We start from the raw sequence: 26,838 nt of genomic DNA on the forward strand, positions 1-26,838 counted from the left end.
CTGTGATGGGAGGCCACATGAGAGACCACATGTCAGAAGGGTGTTTCAGAACCACTTCTGTGGTACAAATCTGGGAAGACAACCTTGTGGATCAAACAGGTAGAGACACAAAGTCTACCCAAACTCCGTCTGGGCAGAGAGACTGAGCAGTAAGGCTTAGACCTGTCAGGGAGATGACTGGTGGGAAGTACGGTCGACAAATTCAGAGACTGCTAAGCAATGATTGTCCACAACCGTAATTACCAAAAGTAAGCACACGTATTTAATACACACTTGCATTAAGTTAAGTAAACTTCATAGGTAGTTAAATTCACAATATTCACAATCACAGTTGAGTGTCCAGAAAATGGGTTACCAATCACACTTAAGATTTCAAATACCTTTTTATCAGCACTGTTACACAGCTTAAGTATGGGAAAATGATATTAGACACATTTACTGTATACCATAGGATTATAAGGTAACACCAAAACAACACTTACAGCCCCTCCACTCCCCCATCCCAAGACAATGTCTCAGGTAATAAAATAACATTAAATGTTTATATCGGGCTTCATTCCGGAATATACGGGACTGGTATTGAACCCTCTGCTGCACGGTCTTGTTTCCACGTCAAGGGCGTTGTCCCTAGACTATCTCCCGGCCCAAGTACCTTGGTTTAAAGTAGTCTTTGAGGGATTTTAAAAACCCTCAGAAATCTCCCTTAGAGTTACACAGGGCTCAATTCCATAGTCAAGGTTTTGGATACTGAAGGAAAATGCATATGTAGAAAACAAGTTTCCTGTGTAGAAGTGCAGCTACTACTACCAATTGGCCACGTAGACCCCAGACAGGATTTCTACAACCAGGCTCCACCACCTATGTCAAGACAAAAGGTAGTTGCTAAAATGGGTTTTATGACCAGTCATTTAACGAACATGGGAGCGCAATGCCAGGTAGCTAACCCAGCCCCTGGAACCTCAAAACGACACCCCCATGTAAGTTGGAATCATTGGGCACAACTGCTCTCACCATTGGCCCAGTTTCTGGAGATTCCATGGGTTGTGGGTGCAAGGCTCCGTCAGGAGAACATGCCTGACAGGTTGGTCTGGCGATTTGGTGGTTCCGGTTTCGATCAGCGAGTTAACAAATTGAATCACCACTAGGATGGACCCTTGGCTGAAATGAAGAAAATTCTGCTTTGGAATTCTGCAACCTAGGAGGGCTCCAAATATGCAGAAGATGGGTGATGCAGTTGGATCGATCCTGCACAGGGATAACCAGCACAATGCAACAGGACAGATGGACTCAAGCTCCAGACAGGCCCCTCTCCTTGATGAAGAGCAATAGCAGCCGGACAAGAAGGTCCAAGTAATACAACAAGAGTGCCTGCAGGAAATTGAGCCACTGGGCTGGAGAAGTCCTGGAGAGGAGGAGGCCTCACTTTAGAGGATCTTAGTCAAAAAGAGGCCCACCAACTCTTCAGAGTTACACCGGGTGAGGACATGAGAGAAGGACCATCACACCCAAGGGAGGGTGAGCCTCGATCGCCAGGACTTCACTGTTCATCGAAGGGCAGATTTTCACCTAGTGGGCACTGGCTTAGCCATGGTAGTTCCAACAGCAGTCCACCAGCGTCCTTCTGTCTTCTCGCCAGCTTCAGATTCTTGGCTCGAGATCTCCCACCCAACCTACCAATAGAAGGGCCTGTGATCATTGAAGCAGAGGGCCCACAGCCCAGCAACAGTGACATCACTCTTGATTGTTTGTATATTGGGGTTATCTGACCCCGATAAACAGTGTCAGACAGTTCAATACACTGGGCTCCTTCAAGGAAGCCGCAAAAGTGCATGCCTAAATATGGTCACTTCCTACCCTACCGAGGAAGAAGGGCCACAAAGAAAAGGCATCCAAAGGCTTAAACTTTCAGGTACAACCATTTCGGGCAACAATGCATGCTAGTGCATCTTTACAAAAATAAAAAATAATAAACGTTGCGACCAACCCATTGAGGTAACATCAAAAATTAATACAGTACCATATATAGGAAAAGAAAAGGGAATGTGTTTCCCTGCAGCACTCTACTTATGGGAGGTAGTACTGCTGCTCCTTAAGTGTCAATAGTGGTCTAGGGCTCCTGCTGCAGTTGCCTTAGGGGCTCACCAGTGAGTCAGGCAGGTAAATGAGGGGTTATAAAGACCTCATGCACCAAAGGTTTAGGTAGGGTCCATATCAGTCAGCAGATGTGCTGGAGGTTACATTGAGTTAGTGAGAAAGTTGCACAAAATAAATCTTTCCCAACACCACATTAGAATTAGAAGCGTCTGGTGCACGCATACACACACAAACTACACACCATCATCACCAGACATAGTAGATAAATCATACACACAAATTACCCTGATAGTAAAACATGCAAACACGTTAGTCAGGCCAGGAATACACAAGCGAGGAGAACGTCATATGCACACATTGCATGGACAGTACAACATACCAAAGCATTAGTCACACAACAGATGAGACAATGGCAGGTGACAATGAGTCTCCTTTGCACAAGGAGTGTGCAGTAGCACTAAGGCACGCTCACCTTTGCAGGTATGGTATCCGTTCACACTGCCTGCAGCGCCTCCTGATTCGGGAAGGGCAGAACCTGCACATAGGACAAGGAGACAGATGGACATCACAGTACAGGCGCGTGATGAAGACGTGCGAGGACAAAGTATTCTGCACAACAGCATGCTGTCAATTGTACCTGCAGACCATGATATCCAACAGCCACCACTCTTACACCAGGCACCCCAGTCAACAAACCCTGTCACCACATTGACCGTTAAGGTCTTCTTACCAACCTGATTAATGATTGTTGTGTACACCACCGGCTAGTAAGCACCCTGCTACCCTGTCACCAATGGCCTAGAGTAACTGCATCTGACCTCACACAATTAACACACCAGAACCCCCTCACCTTAAATCACATACTCACAATGCACTTTCAGACTCCTCCCGACCCTTCTCATGAGCATTCCATGCTTGCACAGCATAAGCCCCACTCTAATCTTCTACAGCCCCCCTCCTATCCCATCTGTGCACTATGCACCACCCACAAAAGGCATCATGGCTGCCTCCGTCAATCCTGCCTGATCTACTCTCCATCTCTATCCTCACTCTTGGGCTTAAAAAGGCACAATCTCTTTGCAAAAAAACCTCCTGTTTCACAGAGCTCTTCCACTTTGATAGCCCACAGATTGTGGTCATGGTCATTACAGAGACTTGGCTCAACCTCCAACACGACACAAACCGGGTTGTGGGAGTGTAGGCGGCTGGGTGGTCGTATGCAGACCTATCAATAATTGGGACTCCATTAGATCCCTGCCATGCTCCCCAGTGCTGGGGGGGAGGGGTCTGCCACCGCTACAGGCATCCCTGGCGTGTTGTCACATGGCACTGCTGAGGTGCAACAGGCACTACACCATTTAAGGATTGCTGCCTGCATTATTTATTTGGCATATGCCCCAAATCATAATTGCTTTCCTGCACTTCCTGAATAATAGAATAGAAAAGCACCTTCAGTAATTGACGAGTGTGTTGCGATCTTCCAGGACCCAACTCTGCCTTCTATTACTTTGTTGCCAACACACTTGGTTTCCCTTGTTCTTGTCTTTTGTCTATGCTGCTCAAGCTCGGGTTTGTCCCTTCAGCCTCTTCCAATTGCTTCCTTCTTTTCATCCATCTTGTTTCTTAACACTTTTGAAAGTCCCAGGTAAGATCTTCTCTCATCCTACTCTTCCAAGAATAACATGGACAGCCTAGAATTTTTCCTCTTGAATCAAGAGTCTTCTGCTAGACCATCCAAGTAAGACCTGTACCGACAACCCCAAGACACATCCACACTTGCTGCCCTTCATATAGATGGCGCCACCTTCTCCCACTCTTACCAACCTGAGAAGTGCAGTAGAAAGTTTGGACACATGATCACCAAGACTTAACCTTCCATCCACATCCTTCATTTGATATCCCTCCAGTCCACTTTAGATAAACCGCTGTTAAGCTTGTTGCTCCCATGCCCTCAACATCATTCTCAGCTCTAGGAGTCCTGGCCGACTGCAGTCCTTTGAATACCCTGTTTTTTAGCTCATTGCTCCCCTGCCCTGCACCCTCCTCACCACCCTCATATGGATAGGAATCCTGGCCCGCTAAAGTCCTTGTTACCGGATCATGCCTGCTTCTCGCCTCCCTTACCAGTGAGGCCAACTATTGGCTTTTTATGAGGCTACACGCTTCCAAAAATCATCCTTAACCACCAACCTACCTTGCATCCTTTTTTGACCACACCTTGCCCTCCCTTCACGAGTACAGACCCATGCTCTTGGCATCTGCCATCTTGCATCCCTTTTTGATCACACCTTGCCCTCCCTTCACGAGTAGAGACCCATGCTCTTGGCATCTGCCATCCCTTTTTGACCACACCTTGCCCTCCCTTCACGAGTAGTGACCCATGCTCTTGCCATCTGCCATCTTGCATCCCTTTTTGATCACACCTTGCCCTCCCTTCACGAGTAGAGACCCATGCTCTTGGCATCTGCCATCTTGCATCCCTTTTTGACCACACCTTGCCCTCCCTTCACGAGTAGAGACCCATGCTCTTGGCATCTGCCATCTTGCATCCCTTTTTGACCACACCTTGCCCTCCCTTCAAGAGTAGAGACCCATGCTCTTGGCATCTGCCATCTTGCATCCCTTTTTGACCACACCTTGCCCTCCCTTCACGAGTAGAGACCCATGCTCTTGGCATCTGCCATCTTGCATCCCTTTTTGACCACACCTTGCCCTCCCTTCACGAGTAGAGACCCATGCTCTTGGCATCTGCCATCTTGCATCCCTTTTTGACCACACCTTGCCCTCCCTTCACGAGTAGAGACCCATGCTCTTGGCATCTGCCATTACTGTCTTTGAATCACCCTTCCTCTCTTCACCCGGACCCTTTGTCGACTTTTCTCCATCCAGCCACTTCCTTTTACATTTCAATATTCCATCATCGGTTTATATGGAAATGATAACCGTTCCTCCTCCATTCTTTCTCCCCACCAATCCCTGTTATCTGAATGCAAGTTTAGCCCATTCTGCTAACAGAGCCGGATTGCTCGTCAGATTACTCCTCCTTGATGCTAATCACCCCTCTGTCCTTACCTTACTTGGACCTCTCATCTGCCTTTGACATGGTCAGCCATGCCATCCTGCTGAACCGGCTCCATGATAGGCTGCACTACTTGTTGTTTTTGATCCTGTGTCTGGCACTTGCCCTTCCTCCCCTTCCCCTGGCACTTTTCCCCCTCCCTTCTCCTCTGCGCTTGCACTATCTCAATGTCATTTAGCTCAGTAAGATCATTGTTTTTGTCATCCTTCTGTTCCCCTCCCTTGTCTCGTCGTGCCTTGAAACACTTGTAAATGCCATATCATATATAAATTTAGGCCTGTGGGCCCCAGAGTGCTAGACAAAACATTGGGGAAAACAGGTTTCTGCAATACGGGAGAACCAAACGGAGCCTAGTCATGCATTGCAAAGGGCAGTATAATTGTTGGAGGCACAAGTAGCTATCAGCCAGGATCACCTGGCCACCATGATTCTTGCACCTGACCGAAGAGGACGGCTGTCCCATTTGATTTCTCAAGCCCTGGAGACAGTATCATTTGCTGACCCAAGACATTGCAAAACACCCGTCTCATTACTCTTGGGAAATTGGGAACACAAAGGAGGAGAAGGCGCATCCACAAAGACCAAACCAAGCAAAAGAGCCACCGCTATTTGGGAAACGGGCTCATAATTCAGAGCTATTACTGGAACAGTTCATGCCTAACCAAAGATATTTTTTAGTTGGCATCCTGGATAAACAAAAGGTAAGTGCTCTTACATGACTAGACTTGTCTACATTGGTGCAGTCAGTCTGGATATATTTTCATACTGTGGCATGGTGGTGTTCTACTAAACATCAAGGGTAAAGCCACGACAAGTGTTATGTGGCCATGCTTGCCTACATTTGGTGCAACCAGTCTGAACATGGCTTGCGACGGGGTCAAGGACCTGACCCTGTCCTGAGTTGATGGGAACCCTTCTCAACCTTAGTCTGTTGGGTACTTGTCTGTACATGTTTTATGGTTCGACATGACCGCTTGAAAGCTTTTGCCCAATATCTAAACTAGGGGTTTCAGAGCATTGTTATTATTTTTTAGCTCTTTCAAGAGCTTTATCTACTTCTGTCCAAATAACTGAGACTAATCTACTGGTCTTTCTAACAGGGTAGCTTGAGTTTCTGCTTTATAACCAGTCCCTCTTAACCAGGCCTATCACTTGATGGCTGCCCCTGCCATCTGCTGGCCTGCTGTCTCTGCTGCGTCCAGGCTATTTTTAATTATGTTATTGGTGATATGTTGGACCAGCTCCCCCCCTCCCTCCAGCCATTAATTTTCCCATATACAAACAAGTTCAATTTTTGGTCAAGAGTAAAGTGAAAACCATTGGACGGCCACGGTTATGGAGAAAAAGTAAAACAAACTAAAATATTGGCAATTTATACAGCTACAGTGAGGTTGGGGGGTAATGGTCCGTGGCTTGGTAGTGTTTTAAACGGATGAAGGTCTGATAGTGTTGTAAAATATACAGTGGGCATGGACGAAGGCCATGGACAGTGGTGCTGAGAAATATACCGTGGGCACAGCCGAATGCCGTGCCCACTGGCAATGGCCGAAGTCACTGAAAAATATACAGTGGTGCCGAAAAGCCCACTAGCCATGGTCAGTGGTGATGCAAAATATATAGTGGGCACGGTCGAAGGCCGTGCACACTGGGATGGCCAAAGGCCATGGGCACTGTGAAATATACAGTGGGCAGGGACGTGGCAGAGAAAAAAATCAAAAAGCCGATGATATAACAAAACCCTTCAAATTCAAGGGAAAAACTTCACTTGAAGTGCACTTATGGTGACTAAACTGAATGCAGCGAAATCCTTGAAATTCAGCACATTGGGAAACCCAGGACCTGCTTAACTCGGAGCGTTCCCGTTGCACAGCCCAAGAGCACATATATATTAAAAGAGAAGGGATTGACAATGCCATTAAAAATGGCATTATGGGGAATATGGCATTATAGGGGAGATCAACGGGAGCGCGCCAAGTTAAGCCGGTCCTTGGTTTCCAACGTGCTGAATTTCAAGGGTTTTGTTGCGTTAAGTTTAGTCACCTTAACTGCACTTCAACTAAAGTTTTTTCCTTGAAAAAAAGAAAATATATCTATACATACATAGATACATACATATTCTTATACACTTTATGTAAAAGAAGGCCAACAGTCCGAGGATTGTGGAACTTTGGGGAGTCCCAGTGCTTCAAAGGAGGAAAAGAGTTCAGTGAGGCAAATGTGTTTAGAAATGGGTGTGGTCTATTTTTGTTTTCAGAGCAATCTAAGCATCTATGCTTGACTTCGGATGCACATAGCGTGTGCAATGTTTTACTTTAGAATGTCCAGCCTTTATGCACGCAGGTGTGATTTCCTCAGCAAGACGGGAGCTCCGCCCTACAGAGCGGGGCACAGGCAGTGAGAAGACGAGGTTTCTCAGCAGAATGCCCGTTGCTTTCGCTCTCTTCGCCTCTAAATGAACAGCAGTAGCGGTCGGCTCACCCTGTCACTTTTGCAGTTGCATTGCACATGCGGCCCAGCGCTGGGTTCTGCGTTCTTTGAGTGTTTTAGGCCTGAACTCTTGACAAGCTTGACATTTTTCTCCATATTCTCTCTCTCGGGAGACTGTTAACCCAGGGAAAGGTAGAATGGCAGGAGGTGCTGAATTTAAATGGAATATTCTCTACTGGGTCTGAAGATATCAGGGAGCTTGAAATGTTATGAAAAAAGGGCCTCACAGGTATTCTAATCAGTCTAACGTGAGTGGTTTTCAGACACCCCCTCTCCCCCCCCCCCCACAGTGTATGCCTTTTGAGGTAAAGACTTGAAGTCTGGTTGTGCTTTTGCCTTAGATGTCCAGAATATTAATGTATATCAAGCGATTCAGCATTGATCGTGCAACGTATCGTGTAACATAGAACAATTCTTGGAATCGAGCAAAACACTAATTTGTTAAACTGTGCCTTTTATCCCCCCCCCCCCAATCGGGTTGATCACAATCTGTGGATGTCGATGTATGTAGGCGCACCTGCATCGGTACATGTAGGCGAAGGATAATGTTACAGGACTACTGGACTTATGCATAGCATGTGAATCTAACCAGATACACAAGCCACACACACACACAAAAACATTAGTTGCAGTTAAATGGCAGGAGGGCCAGGGGCCGTGGTTGTCAGATCCTGGTCAGGCGAGCAGCAGTTGTGGTTCTCGCAGGACGGTCAGTGATCCAGCAGCAGGACAGGGCTATTGATAATTAAGAATGACCACTTCACCTCCCACGAACTTAGAGATCCCCAGGCACTGTGAGCTGCTTATGCGACCCCATACATGGCTCCAGGCAATCGCCACTTAACGATGGAGAGCATCCGGCAACCAGGTCTAAGTCCCACGAGGAATGGATCTACAGATGCTTTCTGGCAGACAGTGCAGATAATTAGGGAAGCACAATCCTCAGTGACTGAGAGCTGATCAGAACAGCAAGTATCCATCAGCTGTCACTAGTGTGATTGATGGGTTTCATTTGGAAGGCTCCCCGTCCCAAAATGTCAACACGCCCACAGTTCATTTCCTAGTTTCACACAATGCATGCATCAAGCTGTGCCTATGAGTTTCTCTTGTTATGGGAGCCCTGCCCTCTATGAGTCAAGCTACACTCCTGTGAGGGGCCCTAATGAGCAGGAGTTGCTTTTACCTCGTATTTAGTTGACTTGGGTAGTATTTTACTAAAACCTAATCTGCATATTTCTGCCTGGGATGGTAAACCGCTCTGTTAACTCTGGCGCAATGTGGGTGGTGCATCACGTATCGAATAGCTAAAGGCTTCTCCCAGAATACAGACATGCGATTAAAATAAAATATCCCTGGTGCAATTTGTTAGGGAGTATTTTCATTTCTGTGCTAATTCCCTTAAACCGTAGAGACCCCCCAGCTCTTTTGCTGGACTTTAGGACTTTTACATTTTAACCCTTTGCTGCACTTTAGGACTTTTACATTTTAACCCTTTGCTGCACTTTAGGACTTTTACATTTTAACCCTTTGCTGCACTTTAGGACTTTTACATTTTAACCCTTTGCTGGACTTTAGGACTTTTAAATTTTAACCCTTTGCTGCACTTTAGGACTTTTACATTTTAACCCTTTGCTGCACTTTAGGACTTTTACATTTTAACCCTTTGCTGCACTTTAGGACTTTTACATTTTAACCCTTTGCTGCACTTTAGGACTTTTACATTTTAACCCTGGAGTGAGTGAGGCCTTTTTCTTCCTCTCTCGTGTGTTTTTTACCCGATTTGATTTTGTGTTTTCACTGTTTTTGGAGTCTGACAAACTCCACAGGGATCTGCTTTTTGTATGGTGACACACAACACCTTCACTGAGAAATCCTTTGAATTAAATACATTTTTCTTGGGTGAACTACAGTTCCCAAGAATAGTAAAGTTACATTACCTTTACTTTCCTTTTCTCTTTGTAGGCCCAGCACACACCATTGTATGTGGAGTGCTGGGGGGTTACCTAGTAGCCCCTTATCCTACCTTCTCCTGTAACATGTTTATGTTACCCTCACTACTTTAAATGGCGGTGGCAGTTGTTTACCTTTTCCTTCCATTGTGCTTTTCTACCGCATGCTGAACCCTCAGCTGCACTAGAGCACCCATGGGTGATCATTTTGTTAAAATGGCCCCCGTCTTCTTTTTTTGCCATTTTCCGTTTGTGAGGTCTTTCTTGGCTTTCACTCTGCGTTCAGACAGGTTTGAGCCCTTTGTTTGTCTTGCCTGAAGCCCGCCCCTGGCTGGTACGACGTCCTTTCATCACGGGATTAACCCTCACTGGGCTTTTCTCCACGGAAATTCTATCACCGTAATCGTATTTCTAATGCTTGTATCTGCTTAGATTCACATGCTGTGCATAGGCCAACATTTAGTGGAAGCTGCAGAGTATTACAGTTTGTTTTTCGGAACTCGAAAAGGGACATCAAACAGGGCGTGCCAGTAATACTATCCCTAGTGTGACGTCCCCTGTACCCATGATCACTCAAGCGTGTAGGCCCCTCAGACTGTATTTCTTCTGACATGAGGTAGCATGAGGAGTAGCGCGAGTACAGAGCATCCAAGCAGATAGATAGATAAGACTACAAGCATCCATGCGCCTTCTTTCAGAGGGGAGGAAGGGTGGGTGCATGTGAATCTAAGCAGATACAAGCATCAGAAATACAATTACGGTGAGTAATGTATCCCTTCTGATGTTTGTGAGATCTGCTTAGATCACATGCTGTGCATAGATTAGCGAGCAGTGTTAGAAGAAGGAGGTGGGTGGCATGTGAGAAGGGTCATGAGTGAATAAATGTCTTAGAACCGCTTGTCCCACTTGTGTATCTGTCTTGGAATGAGTGTAGTAGTGCTGAGTAAAGGTATGAATAGTGCTCCATGTATCTGCTTTCCAAATACGATCCAGGGGTACATTTGCAATGAAGGCCATAGTGGCTCCAGTACCTCTTGTAGAGTGGGCCCTCGGCGTAAAAGGCAATGTTTTATCTGAAAGGGAATAGCACAGTTGGATACATCTGACTATCCACCTAGAGATGGAACCTTTAGAGATGCGATCTCCTCTGCCTAGAGCTATGGAGATGAACAGTTGATCTGTTTTTCTTAGCGGTCTGGTCTTGTCTACGTACTAAAGGACTGCCCTCCTCACATCTAGTGTGTGGAGTTTCACTTCAGCAGAGCTTTTGGGTTCCTGGAAGAAAGCCGGTAGCTCAATAGATGGGTTAACATGGAATTTGGAAATGAACTTAGGTGAGAACCTAGGGTGAGTGCGTAAAACCAAAGGATCCTGCACTGACAGAGCTTGGATTTCACTGACCCTTCTTATAGAAGTAATGGCTACTAAGAAGGCCGTTTTGTAAGTCAGGTGTTTGAGACTAGACTTGTGCATGGGCTCAAAGGGTGGTCCCATGAGCTTAGCAAGTACCACATTAAGGTCCCAACCTGGTGGTGGGTTAGAAATTGGAGGGTGGGGTCTTTTTAACCCTTCCATAAATGCTTTAACAACTGCCACCTTCCACCATGACACCTTGTAATGGGAAGTGGTGTAGGCTGATAGGGCCGCCAGGTGCACTTTTAGTGAGTTAAACACTAACCCTGCATCCAGTAAGTGGAGCATTTAGGTTACAGCATTAGAAGGAGTACAATCAACAGGGCTGATTTGTTTATTCTGGCACCAAATTAGGAATTGTTTTCATTTGTCATAGTAACAGTGCCTCGTGTTCGGTTTTCTTGACTCTTTCAAGATATCCATACATCTTTGCAGTAAATTAAGATGTCCGAACTCTATGACTTCAGGAGCCAAATGGCCAAGTTCATCGAGTTGGGCTGAGGATGCACTGTTAACCCCTCGTACTGGGAGAGTAGGTTGTACCGGCACAGGAGTTTGATGGGTTCGCACACCGCAAGTTTGCACAGGTGTGGATACCATGGTTGTCTCGCCCTCATAGGAGCAACCAGGATAAGCGTCATCGGTTCCCTGTGGATCTTGTTCACCACTTTCCTCATCAGAGGGGTTGTTGGAAAAGCGTAGGCAAATATCCCTGACCAATTCATCCATAGGGCGTTCCCCTTGGAGCCTGGCTGGTTGAACCTGGATGCGAAGTTTGGGCATTGCCTGTTTTCGCCTGAGGCGAATAGGTCTGAGAGAAGAGGTCTCCTATGACCTCTTTGTGTAGCCGCCACTCGTGTTCCTCTGGGAGGGGGATCTCTGCTCAGAGCGTCTGCTAGCGAGTTGAGTTCCCCCCGCAACATGTTGGGATGACAGGTAAATCTTCCGTTTGAGTGCCCATTTCCAAATTTTCTGGGCAAGCTTGGACAGATTTTGAGAACGAGTGCCCCCTTGTTTAAGTAAAACATGGCAGTCGTGCTGTCTGTTAGGATCTGCACTGACTGGTTGGATAGGAGGGGTTCGAATGCTCGAAGCGCTCTGAAGACTGCCAGAAGTTCTAGCAGATTGATGTGGTTCTGAGCCACTGTGTGAGACCAGAGACCCTAAACTGTGTGGTGAAGGTAGAGAGCTCCCCACCGTGCAAGGGAGGCGTCTGTTGTGACGACGGCCTGTATCTCTGGATCGTAGAAGGGTTTCCCCGTCGTAAGATTTTCTCTTGTCCACCAGCGAAGACTCAGAACCAGTGTTGGTGAAACGACCACTAGATCATCCTACTGACCATTTGCCTGAGACCACTGTTTTGCCAACCACTGCTGCATGGGTCGCAGGCGTAGGCGCGCATGGGGAACCAGGTAAATGCAAGATACCATCATGCCTAGCAAACGCATAGCTTTGCGCACTCTTATCTGGCGACCGGTCTGATACTGAGAAATTTGCAGCAACAAACTTTGAATTCTTTCCTCTGATGGTAAGGCCACCCCCTCTCGGGTATTTAGGACAGCTCCTAGGAATTGTTTTGAGTTGCTTGGCACCAGTCTTGACTTTTTCTCGTTGATTGAGAAGCCCAATTGGAAGAGAATGTCGATAGTTCTTTGGATGTTTCTTCTGCAAATTAGGGGGGACTCCCCTGTGATGAGCCAGTCGTCCAGGTAAGGGTACACTGGGATTGCCTCCCTGCGTAGGTGAGGTGCGCCGCCACCACCGCCAGTACCTTGGTGAATACCCTTGGAGCAGAGGCTATACCGAAGGGCAGGACCTTGAATTGGTAGTGCTGGTTGTGTATCTTGAAACACAAGAATCTTCTGTGCACTGGGAACATTGAAATTTGAAAATGGGCATCTTTCATATCCAATGTTGCCATGTAATCCCCCTTTTTTAGTAGAGGGATTACCTCTTGTAGTGCAGAATTTTTGTGGCCTGACATACTTGTTTGCAGGGCGCAAATCTAATACTGGGCGCATTGTCAAATTTTTTTTGGTACAAGGAAGTAGGTTGAATAAATACCCCCGTTTACCTGGTTGACCGGGACGACTTCTATGGCGTCCTTTGCTAGCAGAAAGGCGATCTCCTCCAGGAGGATCTTCTGATGTTCCAGCGAGTGTACTCTTTGTCGCAGAGGATGGTCGTGGGGGCGTCCTAGCAACTCTATGCAGTATCATCCGGACACTGTGGACAGCACCCATCTGTCCGAAGTGATTCCCTCCCATGCGTGGGTGAAGGTGGAAATGCGCCCCCCTACTGGGAGGCGACCTGAAGTGGAACGTCACTGCTTATTGAGTGGCGTTCCACCTCTGGCGTGGCTGCCTCTACCCCTAGCGCGACCCCTGCGCTGCCCTCTGGGGTAGCCCTGTGCAGATTGGAGGTGGTTGTTACCCCATGAGGTTCCCTGGTTTTGGTAATAATCTGAACCCCTTTGGGAACCTTGGCCCCGAAAGCGGCGGAAATTATTGTTACCCCTTTGTCCAGCAGGTTTATTGGTGAGTTGGCCAAGAGATTTTAGGGTCTCGTACTCATCCTTTGCCATCTTTAAAGCTTCCCCCTCTGCCTTGCCGAATAGTACATTCAGCTCCACAGTCATATCTATCAGGGTTGCTTGGGTTTCGGGCTTGAACTCTGACTGCCTTAGCCAAGCGCGACGCTTTATGACAGTGCCCTCTGCGATTAGCCTCCCAGCATTATCTGCTGCATCAAAGTTTGTTTTTAATATGCAGCCTGATACAGACCTTCCATCTGCTGCCAGCCCAGCCAACTGGCTCTAAGGTTTCGGGTGCGGAGGACACCAAAGCGGACACTTCCTCCCACTGATGGTAATTGTAGCTTGCCAAAAGGGCGGCACTGTTGGCAATTCGTGCCTGATAGGCTGAAGTGGAGGCAACCTCTCCCCAGAGCATATACACGTTTACTTTCTTTATCAAGAGGTGCTTCTGAGGAAGCAAGCAGTGTACCTGCCCTCTTTCTGGTGGTTGTTACGACCAGGGAATCAGGCTTTAATTGGCCCCTGATGTACAGGGGATCGGAGGGTGCAGCACAGAACAATTTCTTGACTCGTGGGTTAACCGCTCGAGTGAGATTTGGGGTTTGCAGCGAGGGATCAATTCTGCGCTGTATGGATTTCAACAAAGGGATAGCCTGAGTAATGGCTTTCTTGTCTCCTAGGATTTCTTCAGCGAAATCTCTGTTTTCTTGAACACCCTGTGTGTCGATACGAAAATGGGCAGCTGCCTTCGCCAGTACCTCATTGAGGATGGGTTGGTTAGCTACAGGCGAGTCATGCACCGGGGTGTCTTTAACAACCGGGGAGTCAATGTTTAGGCTTCAGCCTCATCCTCTTCCTCCTGGTCCTCGTCATCCCCCTAATAAGGGTCACCTGCCTGGTCATCAACCAACTGAGGCTCTGTCTCATCACGGTTTCTTAGCAGGGGGCTGAGAGGACTCAGGTGTTGCCTTGGACCCAGAAGGGCAGAGTTAGGAGGAGTGTTGGAGTAACTATGAAAGTAGTTAGGGTCGTTCTCATAAAAGGTAGCCCTGAATGTTAATCTTTTCATGGCCCTATCAGTGTCTGCTGAGCTCCATTCTTTGGAGCTTGGAATAACAACAGGTTCTAGTTCCTCATCAGTGCCCATATTATCAGCAGTGGGAGGAACAGTTTTTGTTTTTGGGGTAGGTTCTGAACCCTTAGCCTTCCCTGTCTCCTTTGGGCCCTTCCGTTTGTTTCTTCTTATGAACATGGGGAACTGAAAAGGTTTTCTTGTGTTGCTTATCCCCTCCCCCATGGCTAGAGGAATGTTTATATGATTTCTTATGGGCCTCCGAAGATTTTGACACATTCCGTCGAGTTTCGGAGGTGGGATTCGAAGGAGGACGTGTAGTCTCGGGAGTGCGGTCAGACGCGACGCGTCTAGCCTCTTCAGAGTGCCGAGCAGATTCGTCATCCGACGATCGTGCCTCGGGGGCTGTTGATCGGGTGACACCCTTATCAACCGAAGATGGTTGGGTTTTATCATAAGGCAAACGCAAGCAGGAACGCCCAGACGACAAGGATTCATTGGACCGCTCTCGTGGTGTCGTCCGGCGCCGATCGCTCGACAAACGTGTCGAGTCACTGCTGGGGCTAATGTGCTCTGTGGTGGTATGATGTGAAGCGCTTTTGCTGCCGGGTGTTGTCCCCACAATGTGGCCGCCGGCCAGTCCTTTGGAGTCGGGGCGTGCACGCGGGTGTCTGAAGTTACCCCTTTGCCTTCGCCGTACGATTCAGCGGCATTGCTGCCATTGCTGAATGTCCCCTCTACGTTCATGGCCTCTAGTTGCCTGGTGTAGTGGGCCCAGCGCTTAGTCGAGCAGTCTTTAAGGGTCTTCGGCTTGAAGAGCTTGCAAGCTGGACAGGTAGCTTCGGGATGGTCTCATGTGCATGAATAACTTGGTGACTTCAGACACCCGCGTGCACGCCCAGACACCGATTAGGAGAAGAGCCTGTATGACCACCCCCCACTCTCCCTACTGTATAGGGCCAAGGCCAGAGGCCTTCCAAGGCCCAGAGTCCGTCGTGGCAGTTCTCGGTGGCTGATTTCCACGATCTTCACCGGCATCGATCTTCGGCGTACAGTGGAAGAGAAAGGGGGAGTATTAACGGTAATTGTTAACTATAAATGGCTTAGCGCCAAAGGAACTCTGCAACATGAGTCCAGCAAGTATGGCGGAAAAAAACAATCTGAGGGTCCTACACGCGTGAGGGATCATGGGTACAGGGGACGTCACACTAGGGATAGTATTACTGGCATGCCCTGTTCGACGTCCTTTTTCGAGTTTCGAAAAACAAACTGTAATACGCCGAAGCTTCCACTAGATGTCGGCCTATGCACAGCATGTGATCTAAGCAGATTTCACAAACGTCAGAAATATATATATATGGGGTGTGCGTATTCGTAAAGATAAAAACACTACAGGAGATGGAGGGTTTGGGAGGGCACCCCCCCCACCCCCCCCCTCCAGAAATAAAAAAAATAAAAAATTCACTGGAATTTTCGCAGAGAAAAACCTAGCGATGGTTAATCCTGCGATGAAATAACATGGAACCCCCTGAGACCTTCACCTGCTTAACATTTCAAGTTGATTTCAACTCCCCTTTCACAGGCTTATCAGCTTGTGTTCCTACAATTGATTTTTCCTGAACTCTCTAACATTGTGGAAGACTTTTATCTAAGAAGTGCATCAGAACTATAGACGGTATCCAAATGACTGTCTGTCCTGGCTCCCTAAAGGAACTCTCCTGAATCCATTGACTTTGATATTGCTTGTCCCTCATAGGTTGCAGCTTTTTGTCACTGTTACTTCTGGGATGGACTTATCTAGACTTCATTGGAGGATTCAGTTGTCCACACATGTTTTGAGAAACTGTTCTAACCTTTTTACTTCTCTTAACCCTTCCTTTTTACAACTCAGAATTTACAAAAGTATTGGTTTGATATATAAATGCAAATACTATCCTTGTGATTGAAGTCACCTCAGGGTGTAGGAATAGTGTCTGAAGCATATCCAAAGATTATCCATTAGCTTGACTAATTCTGAAAAGAAATTTCAACGTTTACCTGAATTGTTACAAATCAATTGCCTTTTTAAAGAATGCTGATTTACCACTGATGTTAAATAAATAAATAACTATTTATAACTGAATCCTTGAGTATAAGTGTTGCTTGGCTACTTGCATTAACGGATTTCATCTGTACAGCTCTACAGCTCACATATACCCCACTTGAGATAGGCCTGGCTGCTCAGTCACACTACCAACTTGTTTAGTACAGACCTATACCAAAAGGTGGGTTACCTAAAACTAAGCAGATAAGTATTGTGTAGTCTCACATAGTGTGACTGCACCAATTCTTACCTAATATAATTCACGTCTTTTACTTGAATACGTTGCCTAACATTGGAACTTAACAAAGTTCATTTTTTGTTATGCATAAAGTATCAGTTATACCCATAGTGTTGAACGTCATGTCTTTAACAAACCTTTAAAAAACACCATTCCCCAAACGGTTCGGACCTGTCGAAATAGCTCTAAGCCTCAAAGACAAAAACGACCCAAAGGAATGGCTTCAACATAGCCAGCATGGTTATTATCGCCCCTGGTGCTGATGAATAAGTCTCGGGAGGATAGCAAGACGACATGGAGCACAACATGGAGCACGACAAGTTCGATCCCCGGGTCCGCGCTTAGAAACCTCTGGGTATTAAGTGCGTTATAAATAACCTATCATATCAATAATGGATGCTATTTGGTCAAAGGGTTAGAGTGAGGAAAGGACACATAAGAAGCAAGTATTTGTGCAAGGCAGAATGACGTGCAGGCAGTGCTCCAGATAAGATTTTGACGTGGGAGTATTCTACCCACTATTTTTCAAAGTTGGGAGTAAAATGATTTTTAGGGAGCAAAACAGTAAGTCCAATTCCCAATGGGAGTTTTTTTTTTATAAGCGAGTGAAAACATGTTTTAACTGGAAAACTGAATGTTTTGTAGTAATAATGATTTCTTTGTACCAAGTTATTCATGCACATTAAAAGATGCATGTTTACCTCTGTGCAGGCAGTGATAATAGTACTTTCCTTCTGTGGAACTATGAACACTACTGGTACAAACATATCCATGGAGCTTTGTGGATGAAAGCAGGGAAAGAAGGTCCTATGTGGCTTTTTCTTATTTTTTGTTGGACGTATTTTTACTCCTGGTTTTTATTTTTGGAAGTATTTGCCTATTTTTAGGGAGTGAAAGTGGCTGATACACTCCTTATCTGTAGGGCTGCGTGCATGGCTGCAGGAAGGATCAGAGTTCTGTGGATGAGGGAGCACTGAGTGTGATGGCCCGGGGCCCACAGGGCGAAGGGCAAGGAGAGGCATCATGGCAAGGACCCAAAAAGAGCAGAGAACAATAGGGCAGACACTGAGGAAGGGTGAGGCGCGTCCGACGGAGCAGCATTGGGGGAGTGAGCCGTGGTAGAACATTGAAACATAGGCTTGTTTCGGTATATGCATGTGTTTCCCGCATTTTGATTTGCCAGAACACTTTTCCAGGCTGCTAGTGTACATGACAGTTTTAGGAAAGATTTCTCTTTTAGGCAATTTTCTCTACATATTCTGTGGACCCCCAAACTGTATGCTTTTGTATTACACTTTGTCCTGACATTTTACAGAGAGGTGGAGCCGTCAGATTCACTTCACTGGCCTGTAACTCTTTTGTTATGGGGAACTGAATAGTCCGTCAGACTGTTAGCACTGGGAAACTATGTGCCCCTTCTGTCTTGACTTTGTCATCTGTTTCAGTAACTTTTTCATATTGCACAAAGCATCTTCCAAAGCAGTGCAATGGAGATAATCACGCTAGATTTACACTTAAAGGGATTTTTGGTTACTTTTAAATGTGCCTAAAGACAAGCTGATGGCACAGTTACATTTTTACTATATTTTTAATTAGTAGGTTTAAACACGAATGAACCAACAGTGGCTAGTGGCCAAAGATTTCCTTGCCATGAGGTTTTTCGTTTGTTCTTTGGCCTTCTTCTTGCCTTCTCAGGTCAGGAATTCCTTTTATGGTCATGCATTTGCCCTGGAAAGCAGTGGTGTTTGCGGGCTAGTGCATTCCATGTGCGTATGGGCTCAGGAAGTGGGCTGGGACTGTCTGATCCCAATGCAAATACTGGTGCCAGTGTGTTTAGTGTGCATGCAGTGTCCCTGGACCACTGCTTGTGTGCATGTGTGGGGCAGATCTTTCAATTGGAGGGTTGAGTTTGATCACTCATCTGAATTTGGGAAAGGAGGAGTCCTGTAGCGATTCCAGCAGATCTGAAGAGACGCCAAGTATCATGTGTAGCTGTGCAGATGATGGAAGACCGAATGATGAATCCTGAAGAGGCCTGGTGATCTTGTTACTGTACCAGTGATGCCCTGCTGCACTATCTGATCTCAGAAGACCTGTGCTGGTGCTTCACCCTTTGGACTGGTGGGACCAACCAGGTCCCGACGCCTTCTCACGATCCTGCAGCCAGGAGCCTTTGGAAGTGTCCCTAAACCACCCAGTGGATGAACCAGCTCCTGTTTGGTGCTAGATGCATCAGCGTTGCATGTTTCGGCCCAGAACTTCGATGGTCTCCAGCTAGTCCTTCAAGTCACCTTCCTGCAAAGTTTCAGCGTTCCAGCAGCAACTCTGGAGGGCTTCCTTTGTTTGTGACAACTGAGATGCCTGCTTTAGCCCATGTGTGGTGACTGTCGCTGGAACCGCCCATCCCCCATCTGGTATAGTGTACTGAAGAATCCTGCATCAGTGCCTGCTCCATTTCTCCACTGGAAAGGGTTTCACTGAGGCCCTGGACCCAACTGGAAACTTGCTTGCACCCACAGCTCTGGGCATCTTCTACTGGGTCCAACGGCAGGAAAGCCTATCTCCAGCGTCCCCCCATTTAACCTGCCAAGTCCTTTGGGAAAGTCAGAGTAAGGATGGGGAGTAGCCGCAATACTTACCAGTGCCCCCATCTCCTCCATTATAAAGTTTTTGAAGAACGTTTTATGTTCTATTCCATTGCTTCTTAAACATCTACTGAAAAAGCTACTCTAGGAGCCAGGAAAAGTAATCTACCCACCTGTAAATCCCTTTGAAATTCTTCTAGATTAATCTTCACACCCAACTTTGTCTCAACTTCAAAAAGGTACTTTGTGAAATTTCTGGGCACAAGGCCCCATTCATTTTAGGGCTGGACTTATACTTCATTCCTGTGGACTGTTGATACAGTTGCCTAACTACTTAACTTTTCCTTCAGGTATATGGTGAACTGTATGCATTGTATTAACTAACTGACATATATATGTTTTATATTTAGAGTATTGTGTGATATTATTACTTGCTTGATTCATTTATTTTCTTAGTGTGTTGTGAGACAGGCATGGTGACAAGCGAGACAGACTAAGAAAGCAAGATTTCAAAACCTTTAAGGTTTATGTGATGGTGTAATACCCAACTAGCCGTAGCTCCAAAGGGATGTTTCCCTGAAATGATGCTTCTAAGGGCTGTCTGTGTCTAAACCTATGCTTGCCCTCACTCGATACAGAAATGTGTTATGGGATCTTCTGTCAAAAATGAAAAGTAGTGGTTCAACAGAAAAATGGTTTCTGGTGGCTTTCTTGCCAGGTTTGGTTTTAAGCTTATCAAAAAGATTTCAATCAAACAGGGTTGCTTGCAAGACCTTTGCCACAGGGTATTTGCAGTGAACTCCAACACCTTCAGTGTCTTGAGTTCCTTGGGATTTCCTTCCCCAAGCTACAACTTATTCAAGGTTCAAGCACCATAACATTTATTTGATTACAGTTCTCTTTTTAAGCTTCTCGGGTTCCCTTGCCCACATGCCAGTTTTTTCAGCACTATAAAGTAAACCAGTAAGTCTTCAACTTAGCCTGTACTCTGAGGGTTCCCTTCCCCAAGCACAGCTGGTGAGGATATGCCTTTTTCTTATTCACAACTTTTCCTACATACACCTTTGTCATGTGGTAGAATCGGAAGCTTTCTAAAACACCAGGTTCTTTGCTTTTCATCAGCGCGACCACTCTGAATCTTTTGGCCCTCTCTTTATTTCTCACTTGCACTTTACATGGTACCTTTTATCTTGGTGTTTATTGTGAATATTTGCATTCACTTTGGGGTGCACACTTCCACTGTTCTTATCCCCTCTATACTCCTTCTGTGCCTCTTGCACATTCCTGCGTTAGCGTGTTTCTTTTACCCTTTTGTTTCCCCCACTTCTTAATTGGTTGTGCCCACTTGCACTTCTTTCCCTTTGCCGTGCGTCCTTGCACCTTTAATACTGTCACTTTCCTTCTCTGTGCTCACGCGCACCTTTTCCTTACTTTTCTTCAGGTTCGATTGCCCTCTCTTGGCTTTCTTGGGCGCCCTTGCACTTTCCTTTCACTTTACTTCCGTCTGCTTTTCAATTTTCATCAGGGCTACTTGCCCACTTTTAAAATCGGTTTACTTTCTGTCCTTTATTTCTGTGCCGCTCGCGCGCACCGTGTACTTTATTTCCTTCTTTCTACTTTCCGCTTTTTGCTTTCCGCATCGTGTCATATTATTAATCTTGCTTTTCCTTCCTTTACCACTCCCGAGTTTCTCTCTATCTGACATGCAAAACTCACCGGGTAGCATTGCCCTAATGAACGGTCTCTCCGGGATGCTTTGATTCGAGATCATGGTCTCACCACCTGACCCTCAGACGCCCTCAGGCCTGGCACACGTTAAGTTAATAGATATCTTTTGTTTGAATTTTAAGCCTGTCTGTGTCTTACTTCATGATGCCTTCACGGTATGCAGCATCAACCTTTAGGCAGGAGCTATGTCTGGTGAACCAGGAGCTAGTACATAGTGTGTGAGAGTAACTTTTTGTCCATTATATATTATCCAATACTCTAGGTATGTCCTTTATTCTCTTTTATACACATTCCCAAACCTACACAGTTAACCTTACATAGCTATGTTTGTTTGGCACCACTTGCCTGGTAAGTCACAAGTAGCTCCTGGTAGCTCTTGGTTTCAAACTAATCAAGCTCTCCTATAACCAGCAGCTAAATAGCTCCCAGCTCCTAGCAATTCTGAACCCCGAGTGCATAGATTTTAATATAGGTGAGACAGAGACATATTTTCTGGCTCTGGTGATAGTTTTTCCAGCTGAGTGGAATTCCACTTTCAAGGCCCTTAAAAAGGAACCAGGTATGACGGTTGTTATGGCAGTTTTTTGTACAACCTTAAGGTGAGTGCTGTACACACACTAACCTCAAGGTAGGTCTAACAGAGAGACAAGGCTTACCTCTCAGGTAGGGGTAGCAGGCTGACACAAAGGTACCATTAGTCCAAGTATTTACCTCTATTAAATACACCACACCAATACATTCACAACTATATGTTATACATGTAGACCTCTTATCTGTTCAAGTAGGTACTTAATACACTGTATTGAAAACTACCCAGTATATGCACAACAGTAATGTCTTTGAGGACTCTACTCGCCACAATACTTTATCTGGTTCCACTATCACAGATAGGTACACAACATAAATGAGAAGGGGGCGGGGGCTAGGTAACCCGACATTTTAACACTATGGTGAAACATTCCTAGTGCTGGCACCACACACAGTATAGTGTCCTAAAGATATAACCCACTCTTGTTATATTTTGTAGGCCTTCTATGTGGTGATAAGCATGCGTGAAATATAGACAAGGTAGAAACAAAAAGGTGACGAGACATTTTACCACAACAGTAAAATGTCACACGTCCCGAAGTTCAACACTGATACACAACACATTAAGTCTAGTTCTCATGAAGTGGATTTCCATAATCAACCCTAAGGGTGGATTTTGGGAGGCCAAAGTATTATGGTGAACAGGAAAGACACTACAGTCTGGCAAAACCCAATCAAGCTAGAGTAGCAGAGTGGTAAAGGTAGACAGGGGTGTAAGAGTGGTCTAAGGATACGAGTCAACACAGACCACCACCAATGATTTCAGTTAGACAGGTAAGTACACAACTATACAGTGGTTTATTGGCCCTTTAAATAATACACTAAGCCTCTAGGCAAATTTTGTCACACACTTACTATAAAATACAGACATACATTCAGACTTAGGAGAAGGTGGAAAAAGCATCCGAATCAAAACCAGTGTAAAGCAGGTAAGTAGTCATATGCATACAATACAGTAGGAGCACTTTAGAGGAACACTAAAACAAATCCCTAAAATGGTTTGGGTCTGAGTGCCGTAAAGTCATCAGTCCCAAAGTTGCACTTTTCATGAAGGTTTACTATGTGATTGGACGATGCCAGTGGTTATGATCCAAAACGTCAAAGAAAGTCCAGGTAATCAACTTACCCAAACACTGGCATAGGCCTAAAAAGGGATCCTTGGCCAGGCCCCCACAAAACAAAAAACACACACCCCTTCCATGAGTATTTTTAACACAATGTTTACATTCCATCCTGAGGGTGAGGGTGCAACAGGTGGATGTAAACTTTTGACTCCTTCCATGAAGGCTTTAGCCACCGGCACTCTCCACAAGGATACCTTCTGCTGGGATGCAGCATAAGCTGCAAGTGCTGCCCGGTGTACTTTGAGTGAGTTTTCACCAGACGCAAGTCTAGTAGGAAAAGATCGGTAGGTTGTACAATTTGTGTAGGTGCACATTCAATGGGATTCTTGGTTTTGCTTAAGCCAGATAATTAAACGTTTCCACTTGTTGTAATAACAATTTTGTGTCATTATTATTATTATGCACTTGTAGTGCGCCAGAGCCCGCAGGCATCAGGGCGCAGAGAAGAGTAAAGAAAGAGAAAGCAGGAAGCAAAGAGGGCATTGAGTCCCGAGATTATTACTAAAAATAATGGTTTTCATCCATTTCCTGAATTTCAGTAAATCATTGTCTAGGTGCAGAGTTTTAGGAAATGGATTCCATAGAATGGCAGATTGAACAGCAAAGATCTGCCCATGCCTCTGGCACACGTAGTCCTCAGAACGGATAGACGGACTGCGCCACTCGATCTGGTAGTTCTTCCCGGATGATGCACCTTGAGACAATCTTTCAAGTAGCCCGGAGCTTGGCCATACAAACATTTGTAGACAGTTGTCATGGCCTTGAAATGGATCCTAGCTTCCACCGGGAACCACTTCAAATTCCTTCTATGGGATGAAATGGGTTCATGTCTAGCTACGCTTTTAACAATGCATACAGCATCATTTTGTGAGACTTGAAGATGACTAAGACCATTTTTGCTGTCCACAATCATAAAGGCATTGCAATAATCAATCTGTGGCATTACCAGGGGCGAACAAGGGTGGCACAGTTAGCTTCAGGGATATAGGGTCCAACGAGTCTCAGGTGCCTGAGTAGATATTGAGCTTTGTAAGTGACGTTTTCGATGTGCACATCCGAGTTCATACAAGATTCGAAAGTCACACCCAGTGTTTTAACTTTGGCAACAGTTTTTATAGGGTGATTCTCAATAGGAAGCTCTGCATATTGGCTGTCCAGTTTGGATCTGGTCTGGGATGAGCCGAAGAGCATGAGCTCGGTTTTTATAGCATTCAGACACATCCCATTATTAGCCATCCAAAATTCAATTGCTGCATAGACTTTGTTAATACGCTCCACATCCTCTAGATACATGCTGCTCAACTCGAAGACAAACTGGGTGTCATCGGCATAATTGGTAAAATGCACACCCATCCTGTCCAAGAGATCAGAGAGGACGGCACTGGATATTAAAAAGAAAAGGGGACAGACAAGCCAGCCTGTGGGACCCCCACATTCCAGAGGCTCGTAAGACAAGTGTGCATTGCCCCATCCTATCCGCGACATACACCCAGTCAAAAAAGATTTCATCCATGCCGTAGCCTCGGGCAAGCAAGAGCCTTCTTTAGACAATCACATAGTAATTTGTCAGGGTTGACAAGGTTGAAGGATGCTGACAGATCCAACAACATCAGCAGCCCCGCCTTGCCCCCGTCCATAATCTGGAGCATTTCACTTTTCATGTTCAATAATGCACTCTCTGTGCCATAACAGGCTCTGAAGCCTGATTGTCTCGGATGCAAAGCTACAGAGGCTCCCAAGTGTTCATGAAACTGTGATGGCGCAACCTTATCCAAAATCTTTAACAAGAAAAGTGCGTTGGAGATGGGTCTAAAGTTGGAGTAAGTCTTTTGATCAAGGCCTGGTTTCGTTAATATAAGAGTCAAAGAGACTCTGCTTTAGAGCTAGTGGAACACAAGATTCCCTAAAGCTAGCATTAATGAGGCACCCAAGAAAAGGAAGGAATCACTCTCTATTATTCAAAATAATTTTATAAGGGAGAACCTCCCCCATACACTAGGTGGGTCTCATTTTCTTCATGATATTTGCTAAGGCCTCTTCCGAGATACCCTTAAAACAGAGGGTTGATTTTGCACACCGATCTGATTTTGAGACAGTAAAATGAGGATCATAGACTCCATACTAGCCAGATTTGTAGTAATTTGAGATTGCGCTGCAGCTATTTTGAAAGCAAAGGCCTTCTGAATAGCTTCACAATCTGTGGTCGAGGGTGTGATATGGTGATGGGGGGCTTATGGGCTCTAAACAACAGATCACACACATTTGAGATGTCAGCACAGGCAGTGGGGCAGCTACGTGCCTCTGCACTCAACTCCGCCATGTGTACAAACACACAGGGGGGCGGGTCAGCGCCGGCGCGTTCACGCAGACTTGCACAGACTTGCTGGTCCTTGACGCACCTGATGGAAGGCTTTACTTACCTCCAAAAGGTTAGGTCAGAATCAAAAAACAAAGCAAAAACAAAGGGTGTCCAGTAAGGGAGGAAATCTTTTCCCAGCTCACTCTATGTATCTGAATAATACAAAGTCACACATTATAATTAATATTGCTAGAGGGTGGAAACAATTCTTACACATGATCACAGGCCACCCAGAAAAAGAAAATAAGGATACGTTTTTCAAACAATTACCAGTGCAACTCACTTCAGGGATAGTGTCACCAAAATGAGCTATAGTAAAAGAATACTCACTGTTAGAGAAGGAGAGCAAGACTGTGATACATTGAAAATCCCTGATGAATGGTACACTGAACCCTTTGTGGGTACAGGTAAAATATCCAGGAGCAGGTAAGTACTCCCAAAGTCACTTTAGGAGCGCTCCAGGGTAAGTAAAATGTTCCAAAGTCGTCAATGGGACAAAGTCAGTAGGCATCTGTTTGCATCGGGAGAAAGAAGGGAAGTCTCAGTTTTACTCCATGTGTGTGGATTCCACAGCAAACAATCTAAGGGCGGCCCAGAGGAGACCCCGATGAAGAGACACAACAATTCAGTTAGAGAACCAGAACCCCCAGGAGAGGATGCAGCAAAGTAGGAAGGACCCCAACATTAGCAATGCAAAATGTAGTAGAGCCTGGCTCCCAAATAATCTTGACCCCAGACCAAAGGGACTCCTGACAGTGAGTAACTCGAATAACTGCACACCCAGGACCCAGAGGCAAATACTCAAGCTGGCGGTTTCAATGAAAACGGCTCCAGCAAGACTAAACAGTCCAGGAAAGCACAGGCTTATTCCTCGGTGTGGCTTACAAGGATCCAGGTGCCAAAGGAATTAAACCCTCAAACAACAGGAGACAAGGGAACACGTGAAGATAAATAACAGCAGCTCAGTGGACAAAAGGAGGGTCTCACAGCGAGAAAGGAGTGGCTGCGACCCAGCACGGCCCAAGCAGCAGAAGAGGCGGGGTAGTGCTTTTCTATCACCTTACCAGGTGGTGATCATGAGACTCTGGCAGAAAAAGGCAGTGAATGGCCTGAACAATAGTTCAAGGATGGAAGGCCCGATTTAGTGGAGTCAGCAGGGGCATGCAAGAAGTCCAACCTGACTTAACAGCAGATTTTTCTCAACTGGAATATGGCGAGAAAATTACACCCAGCTATTATGGCCAATTGAGGGTTTACAATTTTTCAAAAGGCAGGACAACTCCTTCAACAGGTCGCCAGATCTGCTTCTTCAGAGAACCAGTAACAAGAGACAGTTGTGGGATGGGGAACCTAAAAATACCACTGCCGTAGGGCCAGGAAGCCAACCATTCCGGTGGGGCATCTGGATGACCACTCAGCCTAAACCACTCCCACAGGAAGTGAGAGGGAGAGCTCAGACTTAGACTGGACTAAACCTGTTAGAGCCAATATGGAGGCTACCAT

At 45.9% G+C, this 26,838-nt stretch overlaps 1 protein-coding gene across 20 annotated transcripts in view; it reads right to left on the bottom strand.

Moving 5' to 3' along the window:
• Positions 1-26,838, bottom strand: part of MACF1 (microtubule actin crosslinking factor 1) — a 1,825,008-nt gene that overhangs the window by 863,375 nt on the left and 934,795 nt on the right. For 19 of the 20 annotated variants that reach the window (XM_069622429.1, XM_069622430.1, XM_069622431.1 and 16 more), the window contains one exon: positions 2,567-2,629. The exons of the other annotated variant lie outside the window; for it this stretch is intronic. In XM_069622429.1, the coding sequence (XP_069478530.1) occupies positions 2,567-2,629 (63 nt within the window). The remainder of the gene's footprint in view (positions 1-2,566; positions 2,630-26,838) is intronic. 20 annotated transcript variants of the gene reach the window in all.

This window comes from Ambystoma mexicanum, chromosome 11 (genome assembly GCF_040938575.1).
Source record: "Ambystoma mexicanum isolate Mex_15411 chromosome 11, UKY_AmexF1_1, whole genome shotgun sequence".
Classification (NCBI taxonomy): domain Eukaryota; kingdom Metazoa; phylum Chordata; class Amphibia; order Caudata; family Ambystomatidae; genus Ambystoma; species Ambystoma mexicanum.